The sequence below is a fragment of the Piliocolobus tephrosceles genome, chromosome 7 (genome assembly GCF_002776525.5).
Source record: "Piliocolobus tephrosceles isolate RC106 chromosome 7, ASM277652v3, whole genome shotgun sequence".
In the NCBI taxonomy this organism is placed as follows: domain Eukaryota; kingdom Metazoa; phylum Chordata; class Mammalia; order Primates; family Cercopithecidae; genus Piliocolobus; species Piliocolobus tephrosceles.
The window spans coordinates 144,365,884-144,386,044 of record NC_045440.1 but is presented as its reverse complement, the minus strand read 5'-3'; the positions used below and the strand labels follow the sequence as shown (position 1 = coordinate 144,386,044).

The following is a 20,161-nucleotide window of genomic DNA, read 5'->3' as shown; positions in this document are numbered from 1 at the left end:
GTGAGCTGAGATCCGGCCACTGCACTCCAGCCTGGGCGGCAAAGCGAGACTCCGTCTCAAAAAAAAAAAAAGACATAGGCATGGGTAAAGACTTCATGACGAAAACACCAAAAGCAATGGCAACAAAAGCCAGATTGACAGTTGGCGTCTAATTAAGAGCTTCTGCATGGCAAAAAAAAAAAAAAAAAAAAAAAAGCTATCAACAGAGGGAACAGGCAGCCTACAGAACAGGAGAAAATGTTTGTAACCTGTCCATCTGACAAAGGACTAATATCCAGACTTTTCAAAGAACTTAAATTTACAAGAAAAAAACAACCACATCAAAAAGTGGGTGAAGGATATGAACAGACACTTCTCAAGAAGACATTTATGTGGCCAATAAACATGAAAAAAAGCTCATCATCACTGATCATTAGAGACATGCAAATCAAAACCACAATGAAATACCATCTCACACCAGTTAGAATGGCAATCATTAAAAATTCAGGAAACAACAGAAGCTGGAGAGGATGTGGAGAAATAGGAATGCGTTTACACTGTTGGTAGGAGTGTAAATTAGTTCAGCCATTGTGGAAGACAGTGTAGCAATTTCTCAAGGATCTAGAAATCCTTGATTTCTAGAAATACCATTTGACCCAGGAATCCCATTATTGGGTATATACCCAAAGGATTATAAATCATTCTATAAAGACACATGCACATGTATGTTTATTGCAGCACTGTTCGCAATAGCAAAGACTTGGAACCAACCCAAGTGCCCATCAATGATAGACTGAATAAAGAAAATGTGGTGGCTGGGCGGTGGCTCACACCTGTAATCCCAGTACCTTGGGAGGCTGAGGTGGGTGGATCGCCTGAGGTCAGGAGTTCAAGACCAGCCCTGAACAACGTGGCAAAACCCCATCTCTACTAAAAATACAAAAATTAGCCAGGTGTGGTGGTGTGCGCCTGTAATCCCAGGTACCCAGGAGGCTGAGGCAGGAGAATCACTGGAACCCGCGGGCCAGAGACTGCAGTGAGCCAAGATTGTGCCACTGTATTGCAGACTGGGTGACAGAGCAAGACTCCATCTCAAAAAAAAAAAAAGAAAAAAGTGGCACATATACACCATGGAATACTATGTAACCATAAGAAAGGATGAGTTCATGTCCTTTTGCAGGGACATGGATAAAGCTGGAAACCATCATTCTCAGCAAACTAACACAGGAACAGAAAACCAAACACTCATAAAGTAGGAGATGAACAATGACAACACATGGACACAGGGAGGGAAACATCACACACCAGGGCCTGTCACACGGGGTCGGCGCGGGTAGGGGAGGGATAGCATTACGAGAATTATTCCTAATGTAGACGACAGGTTGATGGTTGCAGCAAACCACCATGACATGTGTACACCTATATAACAAACCTGCATGTTCTGCACATGTATCCCAGAACCTAGAAGTTTTTTTTTTTTTTTTTTTTTTAAAAAGCAGGATCTCGCTTTCTTTCCCAAGCTGGAGTTCATTGAGCATGATTTTAGTTCAGTGTAACCTCCAGTTCCTTCTATTGAGTTTTCTGAGCTCTTTATAGATTCTGGTTATTAATCCATTGTCAGATGGGTAGTTGCAAATACTTTCTTCCATTCTGTTTGTTGCCTTTTTACTTTGTTAATTGTGTCTTTTGCTGTGCAGAGGCTTTTTATCTTGATGTAATCCCATTTGTCTTTATTTTTGCTTTAGTTGTCTGTATTTTTGAGGTCTTACACTGAAAAATTCTTGTCGAGATCAGTGTCCAGAAGTGTTTCCCCAGTATTTTCTGATAGCAGTTCCATAGTTTCAGGTCTTAGAGTTGAGTCTTTAATTCCATGTGGATTTGCTATTTTGTGTATAGTGTGTGAGAGAGAGAGATGTAATTTCATTGTCCTGCATACAGTTAGCCAGTTTTCTCGGCACCAGGTATTAAAGGAACTATCATTTCCCCATTGTATGATCTTGGAGGCTTTCTGAAAAATGAATTGGTTGTAAATGTATGGATTTATATTTGAGATCTCCATTCTGTTTAATTGCTCTACGTGTTTTTATGCCAGTACCATGCTGATTTGGTTACTATAGCTTATTGTAACTTTTGAAGTCAGGTAGTGTAATGTCTCCAGCTTTGTTCTTTTTGCTCAGGATTGCTTTGGCTATTCAGGGTCTTTTGTGGTTCCATATAAATTTTAGGAATTTTTTTTTTTCCCTGTTTCTGTGAAGAATGTCATTGGTATTTTGATAGGGATAACATTGAATCTGTAAATTGCTTTGGGTATTGTTGCCATTTTAACAATATTATTTCTTCCAATCCATGAACATGAAATAGTTTTCAGTTTAGTTGTGTGTGCCCTCTTCAATTTCTTTCTCTTCTTTTCTCTTTTTGAGACAGTCTCACTTCGTCACCCAGGCTGGAATTCAGTGGCACGATCTCGGCTCATTGCAACCCCCACCTCCCGGGTTCAAGCTATTCTCGTGGCTCAGCTTCTCGAGTAGCTGGGATTACAGGCATGTGACACCATGCCTGGCAAATTTTTGTAATTTTAGTAGAGTTGGGGTTTCACCATGTTGGCTAGGCTGGTCGTGAACTCCTGGCCTCTAGTGATGCGCCTGCCTTGACCTCCCAAAGTGCTGGTATTAAGGCATGAGCCACCACACCCAGCCCCTCTTCAATTTCTTTCACCAATGTTTTATAGTTTTCCTTATATAGATAATTTACTTCTTTGGTTAAATTGACTCCTAGGTGTTTGATATTTTTTGTAGCTGTTGTAAATGTGATTGCTTTCTTGATTTATTTTATACATTGTTCGTTGTTGGTGTATATAAATGCTACTTATTTTCATATGTTGATTTTGCATCCTGCTACTTTACTGAATTTATCAGTTCTAAAAGCTTTTTGGTGAAGTCTTTAGGTTTTTCTAAATAGAAGATCATGTCGTCTGTCAACAAGACTAATTTGACATCTTCCTTGTCAATTTAGATATCCTTTATTTATCTTGCCTAATTGCTCTGGTCAGGTCTTTCAGTACTGTGTTGAATAAAAGTGGTGAGAGTGGGCATCCTTGTATTGTTTCAGATCACAGAGGAAAGGCCTTCTCTTTTTCCCTCAGCTCGATGTTAGTTTGTGAATTTGTCGTGTATGGCCTTCTATTTGAGATATGTTCCTTCTATACCCTGTTTTTTGGGAATTTTTATCATGAAGGGATGTTGAATTTTATCAAATGCTTTTTCTTCATCTATTGAGATGAGACCGTATGGTTTTTTCTTCTTTGTTCTGTTAATGTGATATATCACATTTATTGATTTGTATATGTTGAACTCTCCTTGCATCCCTGGGATGAATCCTACTTGATCATGGTAATTGATCTTTTGAATGTGTTGTTTAATTCAGTTTGCTAGTATTTCATTGAGGATATTTGTGTTTACGTTCATCAGTGATGTTGGCGTGTAGTTTTCTTTTTTTGTTGCATCCTTGTCTGGTTTTGTTATCAAGGTAATACGGCCCTTGTAAAATGATTTTGGAAATATTCTCCCCTCTTCAGTATTTTTGAGTGGAAGAGTTCGCAGTAGAATTGGTATTACTTCTTAAACTATTTTTTGTAAAGTTCATCAGTGAAGCCATCAGGTTGTGGGCTTTTCTTTGATGGGAGACTCTTTATTACACCTTGTATCATTTACTCATTAATTGGCTTATTGAGGCTTTCTTTTTCTTCATGGTTCAATCTTGATAGCTTGTATGTGTCCAAGAATTTATCAGTTTCTTCCAGCTTTTCTAATTTGTTAGCAAATATTGTTCATAGTAGTCTCTTTAAGAGTCTTTGTATTTCTGCAATAATGGGTATAGTGGCTGAGTTTCAAGAAAACCAAGGGAATCTTGGTTAACTCTTTTTGGTTTATTTTTCTTTTGGTAATTGTCTTTTATTTCCTGGCCTAGAAAGTCCCTTAGCCAGAGTCAGAAGCCCACCTAGATTCAAGGGGAGGAAATACAGATTCCATGTATTAACAGAAAGTGTATCAAAGTCACATTGGAAAAAGGGTATATTAAACATTAAGTAATTTAATGTTAGCTACTTTGTCTAGTAAAATCAATTTAGGAAATTTAGGTTAGCTTTTTATGAGAAAATAAAATCAAGTGTTATAGAAAAGACCAAAATGATTGAGGAGATAACTTTCATACCAGTTTAGTTTAAGGAGTCACTTTAACTAGAAATATTACCCAGATTCTTTTTTTTTTTGAGACGGAGTCTCGCTCTGTTGCCCAGGCTGAAGTGCAGTGGCCGGATCTCGGCTCACTGCAAGCTCCGCCTCCCAGGTTTACGCCATTCTCCTGCCTCAGCCTCCCTAGTAGCTGGGACTACAGGCGCCCGCCACCTCGCCCAGCTAGTTTTTTGTATTTTTTAGTAGAGACAGGGTTTCACCGTGTTAGCCAGGATGGTCTCGATCTCCTGACCTCGTGATCCGCCCATCTCGGCCTCCAAAGTGCTGGGATTACAGGCTTGAGCCACCGCGCCCGGCCTATTACCCAGATTCTTAAAGCTCTTCAAGTTAGGTCGTAATTTCTTTTAATTTAGCTGTCTCAATTTGCATTCCTTTGCTTATTCTCACTTATTCTAACAGCAAGCTACTCGTCTTTTCGACACCCTCACTCCCTTTACAGCTTCAGCAAATGTCTCAAGTTTTATTAAAGGGTAAGTGTACTTAAAGCATAATGAGGTTGTTCTCTTGGTGGGATCTTAACATGTACAGTAATTATAAATGAGGTAATTCTGGAGTAAAGAGTAGGGTGTTTATTATGTTCGTTGCATTTTTTCCCCCCTTTTTTGTATGTGCTGCTTTGTAGCATTTACATCAGGTTGTGGGTTGAGCCTTGGAGCTTAACTCCAGAGTTTACTAATACTTGTTTCTTCACCTCTGGACTTGGAATTGCCCTATTTCTTCAAGAGAAGAAGAAAGAGTTAGGCACTGAGAACCCTTGATATGTTTCCTATGTTAATTAAAGGGAGAACTAAAGTTGTAGGCAGCTGAGCAGCAAATTATTGACATTCCATCTTCTCTCCCATTCTAATTCGCATTTGGTCTCTTGCCTACAGTGATTTAAACTGGGCAGCCTGGCTGAGCTAGGACTCAGTAAAGTGTAGTCAGCAGACTAATGTTGGTGCTGGAACTGTTAACAGCCTAGGACAAGATAAGGAAATTTGGTGTAAGCATCTAGACACCTTACAGCAATTTGATAGTGATTTTATGTCGATTGATTCTAATGACGGAAATTTTATGTTTGGCTTAGGTATGTCTTTTTTTAAAAAAAATCTTCATTTTTCTAGAAATTCCTTTTCATTGTATTTTACAAAAGAATTGGTCTGTGATAGGTTGGAAATTAAAACTGGTTCTTCATCACAGATGAGAAGTACTGGTCTAAGCCATGTAAAAACAGTTTTTGGTTTTAAAATCTTTTCATTTCTGCTTTGATAATTTATTGAAAAAGATATTCTGTATTGTGCAAAAGTGGCAGATCTCTGTGAGTAATTAATCTTGAAAAGTTTTTAAAAATGTAATTGGTCACAGAAACAGAAGGGCTACAAAAACAAAGCCCTGTGAAAAGATTACCTTTCCATGGTGAGGGGGTAAAAGACATTCTTCATTTAGAGACACACAAAGAATTGGCAGCCCCAGCTGTTCAACTTTAGCCATGGATCAGAAACAAATACAGAACCACACAAACAACACAGGGAAGTCTGTTAATTGGTAGAAACAGAATAGTCATTGTAGCAGAAAGCAACTCTTGGAACTTGTCATTCTGTAGATGAGGCCATTTTTTGAACTGACCAACCCATGATGAGTGCCCAGATGCCAGGATCTCAGAACTCTCAAGACCAACAAAAAGACAAACATGAAGACATGTGAATGCCACCAACAGGGTACTTGGGAGGATAACAGCATCAGGCACAGACCTTCCCGGAGAGAGTTGAAGAAGGCCTGATGGCAAATATATTGCCTATTTGAGAATTTATAGCACAGATCAGATTTTGACAAGCAGATAAAACATTAAAGTGTAAAACAAAATAGCATTCTTTTTTTAATTTTTTTTTCTTTTGCTAAGTTCTGAAAACTGCTTCATTCTGGTAACATTGTAACAGAGGTTTATCTTATAAAAAATGTTTTGGCCTATTTTTTGAAGATAAATGATAGTTTTATTTGTTCTTTCCTAACCTTTATGTTTTACTACCCCACCCTTTTTTGGGGGGTGTGGGGCAGCTATGGTACTTGGCAGTGACTTCTAGAACAATGCTGTACACAAGTGGTAATGGTGGGCATCCTTGTCTTATTTCCAGTTCGGGGAGGGGAAATTTTTTTCCCACTACAACAATGCTGTACGCAAGTGGTAACAGTGGGCATCCATGTCTTATTTCCAGTTTGGGGAGGGGAAATTTTTTCCCATTAGTATTTACATTTCATATAGATACTCTTCATCAGATGTATGAAATCTCATCCTATTTCTAGTTTGCTACGAGTTTTTATCATGAGTGGTTGGTAAACTTTATCATGTATGTTTTCTGCGTGTATCGAGGTAACGGGCTCTTCTTTCTGAAAATGTGGTAAATTACACTGATTGCTTTTTGAATGAATACCTTTTTTCTATTCTGTTATTCCTTTAAAATATTGCTGGATTAAGTATGCAAATTGTTAAGATTTTTGCATTTTTACAATTTTGCAAATTGTTAAGACTGTGTAAGATAAACATTTCTTAATTTGTTGAAAGAATTAAAATGTTCCTTTGTGGGGAGGATTTTAGATGAACTGTTTTAAATAGAACAGTCTAGTTTCATTTTATATTGTTTCATTCTGCTATGTTGTGTTTTGCAAGGAATTGTGCTTATCTAAATTTTCAAATTCATTGGCATAAAGTTATTAATAATCCCTTATTGTATTATTCATTATCTCTTACCTCTTATTATCTTCTCCATTCTTGATGTTGCTAGTTTCTCTTGAGTCATTTTATCTTTGATCAGTCTTTCGAGAGGTGTATCAGTTTTGTTTTTTAGAAGAGTAACTTTTGATTTTGTTTTGTTTTTAAGTTGTCCTTTTAAATATGCATTTTTTTAAATTAAAAAATTTTCATTGGTACATAGTGGGTATATATATAAATTTATGGGGTACATGAGATGTGTTGATATAGGCATACAGTGCATAATAATCACATTAGGCTAAATGGGGTATCCATCACCTCAAACATTTCTCATTTTTTTTGTGTTACATTCTAATTATACTCTTAGTTATTTTTAAATGTACATTTTTGTTGACTGTAATCCCTAGTTGTGCTACCAAATACTAGATGTTATGCATTCTGTTTTTCTGTGAATTAACCATCCCCCCTTCACGGATGTATATTCTTAGAGATACTCAACTATCACTTCTAATACATGAATTTAAATATGTAATTTTTTTTTTTTTTTAAAGGAGACAGGGTTGTGCTCTGTTGCTCAGGCTGGAGTGCAGTGATACAGTCATAACTTAAGCTCTGGGGCTTAAGCAGTCCTCCTGCCTCAGCCTGCCAAGGAGCTGGGACTACAGGCACACACCACCATGCCCAGCTAATTTTTAAATTGTTTTGTAGGGATCTCACTGTGTTGCCCAGGCAGGTCTTGAACTCCTGGCCTCAAGCTGTCCTCCCGTCTCAGCCTCCGAAAGTGCTGGGATTACAGGCATGATACACTGTGCCCTGCCAAACATACAGATTTTACTCTAAGCATAGCTCTGTCTACTTTCACAGTTTTGATATTTCTTTTCAGTGTATTATTTAATTCAAAATACTTTTGAGTCTCTTTTTGACTTAAAGGGTTACTTGAAATACACTGCTTAATTTCCTGACAATGGAACATTTTCTAGTTATTTTGTAATTGTTGCCTAGCCTAATGCTAGACACAGAATATACTTTGAATAATTTTAGTCCCTTGATATTTATTGAATCTTGCTCTTTCACTCAGCATATGGGCAACTTTAGAAAATATTTCTTGTGTACTTGCAAAAATGATGTATTATCCTATTAGGTATAGTGTCGATTAGATCAGATTTGTTCATCGTGCTCTTCGGATCTTCTATAGGGTACCAAAAGTTATAAGGGTGTATTCTTGTATACTCAGAAGTGCCACCCCATTCCTGCACTTTCCATCTTGGTCACACCTCTCCCATGTGTAACCAATCTCACTGGACTCCCATTTCTACTTTGTGGAGTTATTTTGCTCATATGAGCAGACACATTTGTATTTTCCTGTTTTCCCCATTTTATTCAAAAGGTATGCTGTGGCTGTGATTTGCACTTTGGGTTTTTAACTTAATAAATCCTGGAAATCATACTTAGTCAATTATAGGGCTCTTCTTTCCTCCTCCCCCCCACCCCCCAACAGATTCCATTATGGTAATGTGCCATAGTTTATTCCATTAGTCTCCCATGGGAATGTACCATAGTTTATTCCATTAGTCTCCCATGAATGGGCATTTAGGTGTTTCCTAATACTTTGCAAGGCTGCAGTGAATAACCTTATGCATACGTATTTTCATGTTGTTGTTAAATATATCTCTTCACTTGGGATGACTGTAACAAAATACATAAACTGGGTGGCTTATAAACAACAGAAACTTATTTCTCACTGGTCTAGAGGCTGGAAGTCCTAGGTAAGAGTGACAGTATGGTGGAGTTCTGCTGAGGGCCCTTTTTTCCAGGTTTCAGACTGTGGACTTAGATGCTCAGGCATCTCTCTGGAGAGCAGAGAGAGGAAGCGTGCTCTTGGACTTTCACAAGGACACTAATCCCATTCATGAGGGCCTCACCATTATGACCTCATCTAGTCCACATTACCTCCAAAAGACCCTACCCTGTAATAGCATCACATTGGGGAGTGTGGTCTCAACTTACTAATTTTGGGAGCACACAAACGTTTAGTTTGTAACGGTATATCTTTGGCATAAATTTCTAGAAGTGGAATTGCTGGATCAGAAGGCACATGTAGTTTTGTTATTGTCAAATTCCTCTTTATATAATAGAAAATTCACATTCCCATGAGCAGTGTATGAGAGTTCCTGTTTCCCCACATCCTTACCAACAGACAGGGCACTGCTATGCCTTTTTAAAAAAATTATTTGACAGTTGTTTATATATTTGTATTTTCACAGAGGTAAAATTCCCATAACATAAAATTCACCATTTTAACAACTTCAAAGTGTACAATTGAATGTTTTTTAGTATATTCAGCCATCACCATGATCAAAATTTAAACCATTTCTCTCATCCCCAAAAGAAACTCCTTACCTGTTAGCAGTCATTCCCAACTCTGCCCTACCCCCAGCCACTGGCAACTGGCAATCTTTCTTCTCTATAGATTTGCGTATTCCTTCATATAAGTGGAATCACAATTTGTGATCTTTCATGTCTGATTCCTTTGTAATATAATATTCTCAAGGTTGCCCCGTGCTGTAGCATGTATCAGTGCTTCATTTCTTTTTTTGCTGAACAATATTTCATTGTTGGGTATACCACATTTTGTTAATCTGTTTATCCAGTGACGGATGTGGATATTTGGGTTATTTTCACTTTTCAGTGTTGTGGGTAATGCTGCTGTGAACATTCACATGTAAGGGTGTTTCATTTTGTTTTATCTCAGGGTCTCTCTCTGTCACCTAAGCTGGAGTGCAGTGGCATGATTACAGCTCACTGCAGCCTCGACCTCCTGGGCTCAAGCAAGCCTCGGCCTCCCAAGTAGCGGGGACTACAGGCACGTGCCACCATGCCCAGTTAATTTTTGTGGGTTTTGTAGAGATGGGGTTTTGCCATGTTGCCCAGGCTGGTCTTGAACTCCTGAGCTCAAGCAGTCCACCTGCCTGAGTCTCCCAAAGTGCGGTATTACAGGCATGAGCCAGTATGGCCGGCCATGAGTTCTTATTTGGACATACATTTTCAGTTGTTTTGGGTGTATGTCTACCTAGAAATGGAATGGTTGGTTCACATGGGAACTCCGTGTTTAACCTTTTGAGGAGCTGCCAAACTATTTTCATAGCAGTTGTACCATTTAATACTCTTCCAGCAATGTAGGAAGGTTCCAGTTTCTTCACATCCTTGCCTACACTTGGTATATCTTTTTAATTAATTGTCTGGATTATCTTTTGCATTCTTTTCTATCATTTCCCCCCTCATTTTAAAAGAGTTTCTGTATATATTGTAGGGTATTAGCTTATTTCTGTGATATCTGGTACATGTGTTTTTCTTTTGTGTTTTTGGCATCTTTTGACTTGGTTTATGGTTTTCCTTTTACTGTGCTGTCATATCATTTTTTTTTTTTTTTTTAACTAATTGGAAAGTGATTTGGATGAAAAAGATGTTATTTGTGCTTTGTTTGCTACCAACAGAGGGTTGGCCCTTTTCTTTGCTGGGCAGATGGTGGGGAGCTAACAGGGTCTGGCTTTGTCCCCCAGGCTGGAGAGCAGTGGCACGACCTCGGCTCATTGTAGCCTTCCCCTCCTGGGTTCAAGTGATCCTTCCACCTCAGCCTCCCAAGTAGCTGGGACCACAGGCTTGCGCCACAACTCCTGGCTCTTTATTGTATTTTTTTTGTAGAGGTGGGGTTTTGCCAAGTTGGCCAGGTTGGTCTTGAACTTTTGAGCTCAAGCAGTCTGCCTGCCTCAGCCTCCCAAAGTGTTGGGATTATAGGCATGAGCATCTGTGCCTGGCTGGATCTGTGGTTTTGTTTGTGTGTGTGTTTGTTTTGAGACAGTCTTACGCTGTGGTCCAGGCTGAAGTGCAGCAATGTAGTCACAGCTCACTATAGCCTCCAGCTCCTGGGCTCAAGGTGTCCTCCCACTTTATCCTCCTGAGTAGCTGGGACTACAGGAACACACTACCACGCCCAAGCTAATTTTTGTATTTTTTAGTAGAGACAAGGTCTTGTCATGTTGCCCAGGCTGGTCTCAAACTCTTGGGTTCACGCAGTCTTCCCGCCTCAGCCTTCCAAAGGGCTGGGATTACAGGCATGAGCAGCCATACCTGGCCTACCACGATGGATCTGAGCCGGTATTGTACTCCAGGTTTACAAAGCTCCCTTTGCTTCTGCACCCAGCTGTTCTCATTGCAAGCCTGGGGATGTCCTGATACTATTCTGGTTTATTCCTGAGGTCTTATTCCTGTTTTCTAAATGCTTTCACTGTTTTGAGAGGCTCCTTCTCAGCTCAGGTTCAGGATTCAGTAACTGTCTTCAGGAGACAACCCGCAGTGTTTGACACAGCCTCCACCCTTCCTTCTCACCAGAATCCAAGATTTGATCTCTTGCTGCCAAAAGCTCTGCTGGTTTCTCTCCCATTAGTAGACTTTTCCTGGCCCTTCAAGCTCTGAAGGGCTCAGAACTGGCAAATGCCCTGTAGGAAAAAGCAGCCAGTTGTTAAGTATCATTTCCTGTCTTCATCTGTGTCACTCATTGTCTTGGTTGCCTCAGAATGTCTTTGTCTTGAGCCCTTCGAACATTGTTTGGGTTAAAAAGATTTTTAATCTGGATTTTCGTTTTTCTCAGTGGGTGTTCAGGCTTGTGCAGGCTATTTCTTCACACTCAAATAGAAGCTCTTTATCACACTTAAAAAATTTAATTGTGTATGCTTTTTTCGTTTAGTTTTCAGTTGCTCTCTGTCTGATTCTCCCGTTAACAGTGAGTTGGTTAAGCCAGGGACCTTATTTTAATTATAGTGTTATTAATCACCATTGTGTAGTATATGTAATGAGTATTCATTGAATTTGTATTATACGAAGAAAAAACTTTTCTCTTAGGTAAAAGTTTTCCAAAGTAGGCAGCAAATTCACAAATTTGGCTTTGCTATGAGATTTTCCAACAAATTTAAAGGCTATGATAATAAAAGGGGTGGGGGTGGGGGTGTTATATTGTTTGCAGATACTTTCTGACTCAGCTGAAATTGGAGTCCTGGCCTTTTAATAATTTGTTTAACAAATATTTATTCTGTAAATCAGGTCCTACTCTGGGTGTGGGAAGAGATAGCGATTATTTTAGTGGGTTAGGTCTCTATTCTCCTCAGGCTCCTTCTGCATATAACTTGAGAGAGTATAGGACATTTCATATAAACATCAACATATCACATTGTAATTGGTAGATTTCAAGTATTATACACGAAAAATTATTTTGTTCTCTTAACAGAATATGACAGATACCTAGCATCTAGCAAAATAATGGCAGCTGCTTACCTTGACCCCAACTTGAATCACACGCCAAATTCGAGTACTAAGACTCACCTGGGTACCGGTATGGAACGTTCTCCTGGTGCAATGGAGCGAGTATTAAAGGTCTTTCATTATTTTGAAAGCAATAGTGAGCCAACCACCTGGGCCAGTATTATCAGGCATGGAGATGCTACTGATGTCAGGGTAAGTACTTTTTTCCATGAAACATCTTTAATGTTTATTTAGGTTAAAATTTAATGGCGTGTATGAAAAAAGATAGTGTAATAATTTTCATTTAACTTATCAGGGACTTTTCATATTACAGAAACGTTGTTTTTAAGATTTATTAGTTAATATGTGACTGACCAGAGTTCTAATTGTTGTAAAGTTTCTTAGAAAAGTAGTCATAAAATGCCATTGACTTATTTTTCCCTCCTAGGTTTCTTTTTTTAAACTCTTGGGTGAGTACTAGGAAACAGTGCAACTAAAATAGCCTCTAATAACTCAAGAAATAAACTACTTTTCTAGAAAGTGTAGTTTTGAAGGTATTTGCATGATTTCAGATAGGATAATTTCTTTTAAAGCTCTTGAACATATGCTATGTGTCAGACACTGTGCTAGGTTCTGAAGATGTAAAAGGTCCCTGTGAAGTCCTTGATCTTACAGCTTAGAGCCTGTAGAGAGAGAGACATCACGAATGTGATTGGAGTGCAGAAATGCCTCACGGGAGGTTGTTTTGGAAGCTTGGAGGAATAATACCTTTTAAATGTAGAAGTGAGTACTGGAAAGTATTTCCTTTGGGTCTGGGAAGTGAGTAAAGATAGTAATACAGAATTATGGGAGAAGAGCATGCTAGGCAAAGGGAACTACATCTCTCTGAAAGTGGGGAATGAGAAGGTAGCACTGTGATTTCAGAAAGCTGAGTTCAGTATTAAAATGTTCAGTATTTGCTTTGGTGAAGTGTTAAATACCTCTTCTTTCTTCCCCTCTCCACCTAGTCTCTATTCATCTTTAAGGAGTAGAAGTTTCCGTGACAGGGAAGTTTAGATACGTCTTTTTTATTTTCTTTCTTTTTTTCTTTTTCTTTTTACAGTAACTGAATTAATTAATTCGCTACTCTCTAACTTACATGCCCTTATTATTTTTAACCAAAGCAAAGGGATTGGTAGAATTTAGATTTAAGGCTTAAAGGTCGGGCACAGTGGTCCGTGTCTGTAATTCCAGTACTTTGGGAGGCCAAGGTGGGCAGGTCACTTGAGGTCAGGAGTTCGAGACCAGCCTGGCCAACATGGTGAAACCCCATCTCTACAAAAAGTACAAAAATTAGCCAGTCGTAGTGGCACACGCCTATAGTCCCAACTACTCAGGAGGCTGAGACAGGAGGAACACTCGAACCCAGGAGGCAGAGATTGCAGTGAGCTGAGATTGCGCCACTGCACTCCAGCCTGGGCAACAAAGCGAGACTCTGTCTCAGAAAAAAAAAAAAAAGAAAAAGGATTTAAGGCTAAAGTCTTGTATATAAATTTTACATAATTTTTTGTTACCTCTAAATTTTAATATTAGCAAACTATTTCAAATGGATTATTAAAAATATGATAGCCTCTTTTTTACAAACTCTTTATGAAGCTGGTTAGCTTTTTTGCTTTTTCTGTTTTTTTCTGCTTCTGTGTTTTACTTTTAACTTTATAAACACTGTCATTTAGTGGAAAGGCCTGAAATGAGAGTCCTGCCATAAGGTTTATCAGATAATTCATACTGGAAAGAAATCTTGTAGATGTAACTTGATGTAAGGCTTTTAGTGTATATTCTAGTCTTTGTAGATTTCAGATACAATGAATGAGGAGACTCTTCAATAAAACCATTGTATCAGCTCTAATGGACTTCAGAGCATTCATACAGGAGGCAAACCTTTCAAAGATTATGAATTTGACAAGACATTTAGAAAAAATGTTCAAGACTTACATCAGAAAACTCACCTAGGAAAGATTGTAACAGATGTGCCATGGTTTTAGTATCAAACTCTCCTCATGTAAGGGGATTACTACCATAGAGCCAGTGTCACTGCAGGCATGTCAGCCTGTAGCCAGTGTTAAAAACTTCCTAGTCATACATTCATATTGTGAAGAAAAATTTACATCAGATACAAATGCGTAAGTTATCAGAACTCATTTATCAGACTTGTGAATATCAATCTGATCAAATCTATGTGACCACAAGCAAGGTGTTTTATGTCACAGTAATTGGCAAATCATCAGTCAGTGATTTTCAAATTGAGGCAGAAAAATCACAATTGGCGTTGAATTCACCATAGCCTTTCCTGGGATAGCATGAGGTTCTCATGATACTGAGTCACTGTAATGGAAGATTGGATGTTATTCATAACCCACTTCCACTGAATGCTTTAATGCTATAACATTTGAAAATGCAGTATCGTAATTGTAAATTAATGAGTAGATTTGCACATCTGAAGAACATAAGAGGTATCAGACAAAGGAACATTGTGGTTACAGAGTATTGTCGGGAAAGAGAAAAATGGAAGAAACATGACAGCATTTGAAGGCCTAATGACCTTAGAACAGGAAGTAGGGATTGTAGGATTTGGATTGAAGAATTAGATTAGTAAAGAATCTAAGTATAATTATTTGTCAGAAAGAAACTGACCACTGAATAGCATCAAAGGGGATGCCACACAACTATTTTCTGAAATGATACGGCTTATCATTATTCAGGTAGTGAATAATTCGATTCAGTCTTAAACTCATAGCTACATTGTCCATTATCGTAGCCATGTCCAGTTGTTGAGCACTTGAATATGGCTAGTCTGAATTGACATGTGCTATAGTATAAAAATATATACCACATTTCAAAGAGTAAGAAAACAGAATAAAATATCTCATCAATGTGTTATGATTACATGTTGAATGGTAATACTTTCGATATAGTAGGTTGACTATATTACTGAAATTGAATTCACCTGTTTATTTTTTACTGTGGCTACTAGACATTTTAAAATTACATGGCTTGCATTATATTTCTGCTGGACAGTTGAGCTCTATAGAAAGCAAATTCTCAGAAAGACTGCTTGGATCAGAAAAACCAAAACCTTTTGAGGAGTTTAAAGATTTGTTTTCACCAAGAATGTCTGGATTTTTGTAACATTTCATTGTAGAGGCTTTCTCATGCTTCACTTAATAAATATTAGTGCTTTTACAGTTGTGTGTGCTAATTGTATGTTAATTAATGTTTGGTTGTTGAAAAGATTCACAAGATTTCACTGTTTATAGGCAATGTCCATTACAGCGACAGTAGTAAAATGATACTCATTGAAGTGATCTGGAGATCTTGGGTCCAGGCTTCTTGGCCTTGGACATGATTTTTCTGTAGATGTGAAACCATTACTGGCTTATGTGTGAAGCACCTTGGTATGAGGAAGTGGTAGGGATCTGTGAGAGGGTCACACAAGCATCTCCATCTACATAGCCAGGCTCAACCTGTGGACCTCCCCAGGCACTGCCAAAATCAGATACACCGTGTCAGTCCAGTTATTATTACAAAATCGCACTGACAAACTGGTATATTCTACCCCTCAAACAGCTCAGGATCTCATGATCACAGACATCACTTATCTTTGCCATAGCTTTGGCCAAGTGTCAGTACCATGCTTCGGGCAGCCCTAGAGATAAGCGTGGGGTCAATCTAGAACAGCCAAGAGAAACTCAGGCTATACAGTGTTGAATAAGACCAGTCATCTAGAAACATGGCAGTGATAATTCAGAAAAATAATGACATAAAATTCCAAATTCTACTGGAGAAATCGCCTATTTAGGAGAAAGAATGACATTTACACCAGACTTTTCATCAGCAATGCTGGATGCAAGAAGATATTGGAACAGTATCTTCAAAGGACTCAGGGAAAATAACGTGTACCTTAGAAGTCTATATCTGATAAACTGTGAATCAAGATAATGTGAAATGAAGGTATCTGCAGAGAAGTAGTGACATGGAAAGCTAATAACATGGGCTGTCTTTGAAAAAACAATTAGATGATATAATTCTGCATGGAAAAAAGCGAGCCCAGAAGATACTGTAGCAGGATGCAAGAGACAGTGGTCCATTGTCATACTTGCTGCCTTGTATGCTGTCTTGTACCTCTCTTAATGTCCCTGTAGTCTCTTGAATCTACCACCATGATTTAATCCAACTTTCTGCCTTTTCTCCGTCTGTCGCCATCCTGTGATTGGTCTCATTCTAGATTTGCAACCTTAGTGCTACCCAGCTGTCAAGCTGTATCCCTCCATCTTGTTCTCTCCTAGACAACCATTTCATACCTCCTCCACTTTCATGAACTGCAGCACTTGAAAAAGTCCACACATTTCTATGTCTTCCCTTTCCCCAGCATTTGTACCTCACTTCTCTGTCTGTAAACTTCTTGCTACAAAATAACCACCCAGTGCTCCTGTCAAAGGGTTACCTCATCTTTTAGTCACTTAGATCCATTTGCAACCATCCTTTATTCCTCTTTTGCTCTCAAGCCATATCCAATACATTAGCTAATCCTGTCCACATTATCTTCACAAATGTATCCGGAACCTACCCATTTCATATCGCCTCCACTGCTACCCCTTTCTTTGAGCTCCTCTCCAGTAGCTGCCTTAAAATGTCTCTTCCATACATTATGGCATGGTATCCTAACTGACGTCTTGTTTCCCTACTTGCTCTCCTTAGTCTGTTGATAACCCAGCAGCCAGAATGATCCTGGAGAGATGAAAGCCGGAGTACTTCACTCCTCCACTCAGAACCTGGTTTCATTTAGTCAACATGATCCTTCGAGAGTCTCACCCATCTCCCCCACCCCATCCCATCGTGCCCTGTCACCTTCTGTCCTAGTCACTTACTTTTTCTTTCTGTTTCCTGTTTGTCTAACATGCCAGTCACCGAATCAGTGATTTGCTTAAAACCCCCCCAAGAGTTCCCCATTTCTTCCAGACTAAAAGCCAGATTCCTTTTGTGGCCTACAAGGACCTACAGGATCTGGCTTCTTGCTTGTTCTCACCCTGCCCTTACTAACTCTGCCTCCAGGGACATCCCAGTCTAAGAATGCTCCCTTATGGCTCACCATTTCTGTTCTTCTGTCATTGTTTTATTTTCTTCAGATCATTATTATTGACATTGTCTTGTACTTGATTTGTTTGCTCATTTATTAGCTGTTTTCTTCCCCAACTTCTTAAGTTCTGTGACATCAGGGATTTTTGTACTTCATGGTATTATTGCCAGCGTCTTCAACAATGTCTAGCAGGCAAACAGCAAGTGCTCAGTAGGTATAGGTACTTTTGTTGAATGACTATATGGCATCCAAGGCGAAATGGAATATTTCTGACAGAAATATGTTGGGAGAATTGGCCACAGAAGTAGAAAGCCTTAATTGACAACCACAAATATATTGATTTAATAGCCAAAGATTATGCCTATTCCAAGCGATACCCCACTTTACTGATATCTCTATCAAATCTTTGTACCTAGCTTACTTTTTAGAAAGACATTATGGGGATGAGAACAAATAATTTTATGCCCATATACCAAGCAAGTACTGGGCAAATACCATATGATGCTGCTTAAGATTGCACCACCATTGAGTTCTTGGACAGTATTCCTATCACATTCAAAACACCTTAAAATTTTTCTGACTAGTACATCAAATTTTTCTAAATATATAGCATAGCCACAGGTTTCAGTACTACTCAGGAGCCAGTAGGGAATGGCTGGTAAATCTGAATCTGTAATAATTGTAAATGGAAAAAAATCAGTTCATATAGTTTGCTAAAATATAGGTGTGTTGGGTTGGATTAATACTAATTACTGTTACCAAGCTGGTAGTGAGAGGACTAGCAATGGGAAGTAACATTGTGTTCAATTTAAAATCATCATTCTGATGGGAATGGGAAAATTTTCAGCAATTTGGGATTCTGCAAGAACAAACTGTGCTATAAACAACTGGTATCTGTAGGGGAAGGGAATTCTTCAGGGAATTTTCCCTGAGTTCGGCCATAGGGAGGCGCCTGGAGGACTTTTCAGAGCAGTCCAATGGTCTTCAGTGTTTATCGTTAGGTGTCGTCACTGCACACTTCATGTGTGTTAGAAGTGTAAGCTGTTCTCTCTGATAGAGGAGCAGTGAATGTGTATTTAAAAACATTTTAAAACAAGTAATTGATTATTAATAAAAATTAATTGAACATTATTATGAATTCAAATAGTTTTGATTCTAGAAAGGACTGTGAAGGTCTTAGAAAATTAAACTCTTCCTTTACAGGATAGAAAGTATCATCTAGGAAGAAAGCTTGAAAGGAAAGCTTTAAGAAAAAGCATAAAAGCTGTGTTGAGGAGAACCTAAGCTAATAGAGCACGAGAAAGAAAAACATTTTGATTTCAAAATCCTTAGAGATAGTGATTGAGGTAGTGATTTCCCATAGGTAGAATGTTGGCTCCTAAAGATGCCTGCATCCGAATCCCCAGAACCTGTGCAGATGTCCTGTTACGTGGCCAGAGGTACTTTGTAGGCGTGATTAAGGCTACAGACCTGAAGGTGGGGGGATGATGAGTCCTTTACTGCAGTGGGCCTTTTATTACTGTGGTCAGTGGGAGGTGAATATGAAAGAAGGATGAGATGCAACATTGATGGAAGGAGAAGACCGTGAGCCAAGGAGTGCAGGTGCCCTGTAGAAGCTGGAACAAGCTAAGAGCCTCCAGAAAACAGCACGTCCCTGCTGACACCATTATTTTAGGCCAGTGAGACCCATTTCATGCTTGTGATTTACAAAACTAAAAGGTAATGCACTTGTTGTGTTTTAAGCCCCCAAATTTGTGGTGATTTATTACAGAGGTAATAGGGAACTAATACAGTGACCGTGGACCATCAAGATAAAAAAGTCCATTCTTTGTCTTAGAAGACTTTTAGAAGGACTCCTAGTTTACTACTGGACCAAGAGGAGGAACTGTACTAGGTGTTGGAGAACAGGATTTGAATTTCTGGATCTTGTTTTTTGATAACCCAGTGATGAAAGCCTCCAAGAAGAATGATAGGAATCCCTTGGTTTTCTAAAGCTGAAGAGTACCTGAAGAGAAACACAATGAGAAAAAGAAACTATACTATAGAAGAATCAGTAATGATGATTATATTTGGTAATTCTTAGGAAGTAGTAAGGAGATGAACTGTGTCATCAATGTGTGTTGCTTCAGATATCTCTTCTAGTAATAAATCTGAAAATTAAGTGTGAGGCTATAGCTAAAAATATAAAATATCCCTTTTTGTCCCTTTCTCCCCACAAACCACTTAATATTCATTTGCACATATTCATTGTCATGTCTTTGTCCTGTGAGACTCGAAGACATCTGAGGGTCAGGATTGCATCTTAACCGTTACTGTGTCACTAGCATCATGCATGTAGTGGGCACTTCAGGTGTTCATGAATAAATGAATGAACATTCATGAAAGAATGAACACGGAGGAAAGAGTCATGTGACCTATTTTGAACAGTGGTGAAGGTCATTTGTTTGAAAGTACTATCTCAAAGGTAAGTGGCTAGATGGAACCAAGCAAAATAATAAAAACTTTCAGAAATGAACAAAACTATGACCTCATCTCACTAGTGAGTAATCAGGGAAATTAGACCATCATAACAACAGTAAAATACCTGTGGGAGTTTTTTTTGGTCATCAAATTGATCATCCTAAGATTAATTTCACTCATTATTAATGTGAGATAAATGATACTTTGTAACATTATGCATCAAGTATAATTGGTATAGTTTTGTTGATGGGCAGGAAGTTTGGTTGTACTTATCAAAATGTTTCAATTAAAGGAAATTTTGCCTGTTTCTATGCAGTGGTCATAATTACCTTTGATGACAGCTAGAAGAATGTTCATAGCAGTATTTTCATTACACCT

At 38.5% G+C, this 20,161-nt stretch overlaps 1 protein-coding gene across 7 annotated transcripts in view; it reads left to right on the top strand.

The window, feature by feature from the left end:
* Positions 1–20,161, top strand: part of PTK2 (protein tyrosine kinase 2) — a 362,172-nt gene that overhangs the window by 103,795 nt on the left and 238,216 nt on the right. For all 7 annotated transcript variants that reach the window (XM_026454573.1, XM_026454578.2, XM_026454577.1 and 4 more), the window contains one exon: positions 12,197–12,423. In XM_026454573.1, the coding sequence (XP_026310358.1) occupies positions 12,229–12,423 (195 nt within the window). In that variant the 5' untranslated portion in view covers positions 12,197–12,228. The remainder of the gene's footprint in view (positions 1–12,196; positions 12,424–20,161) is intronic.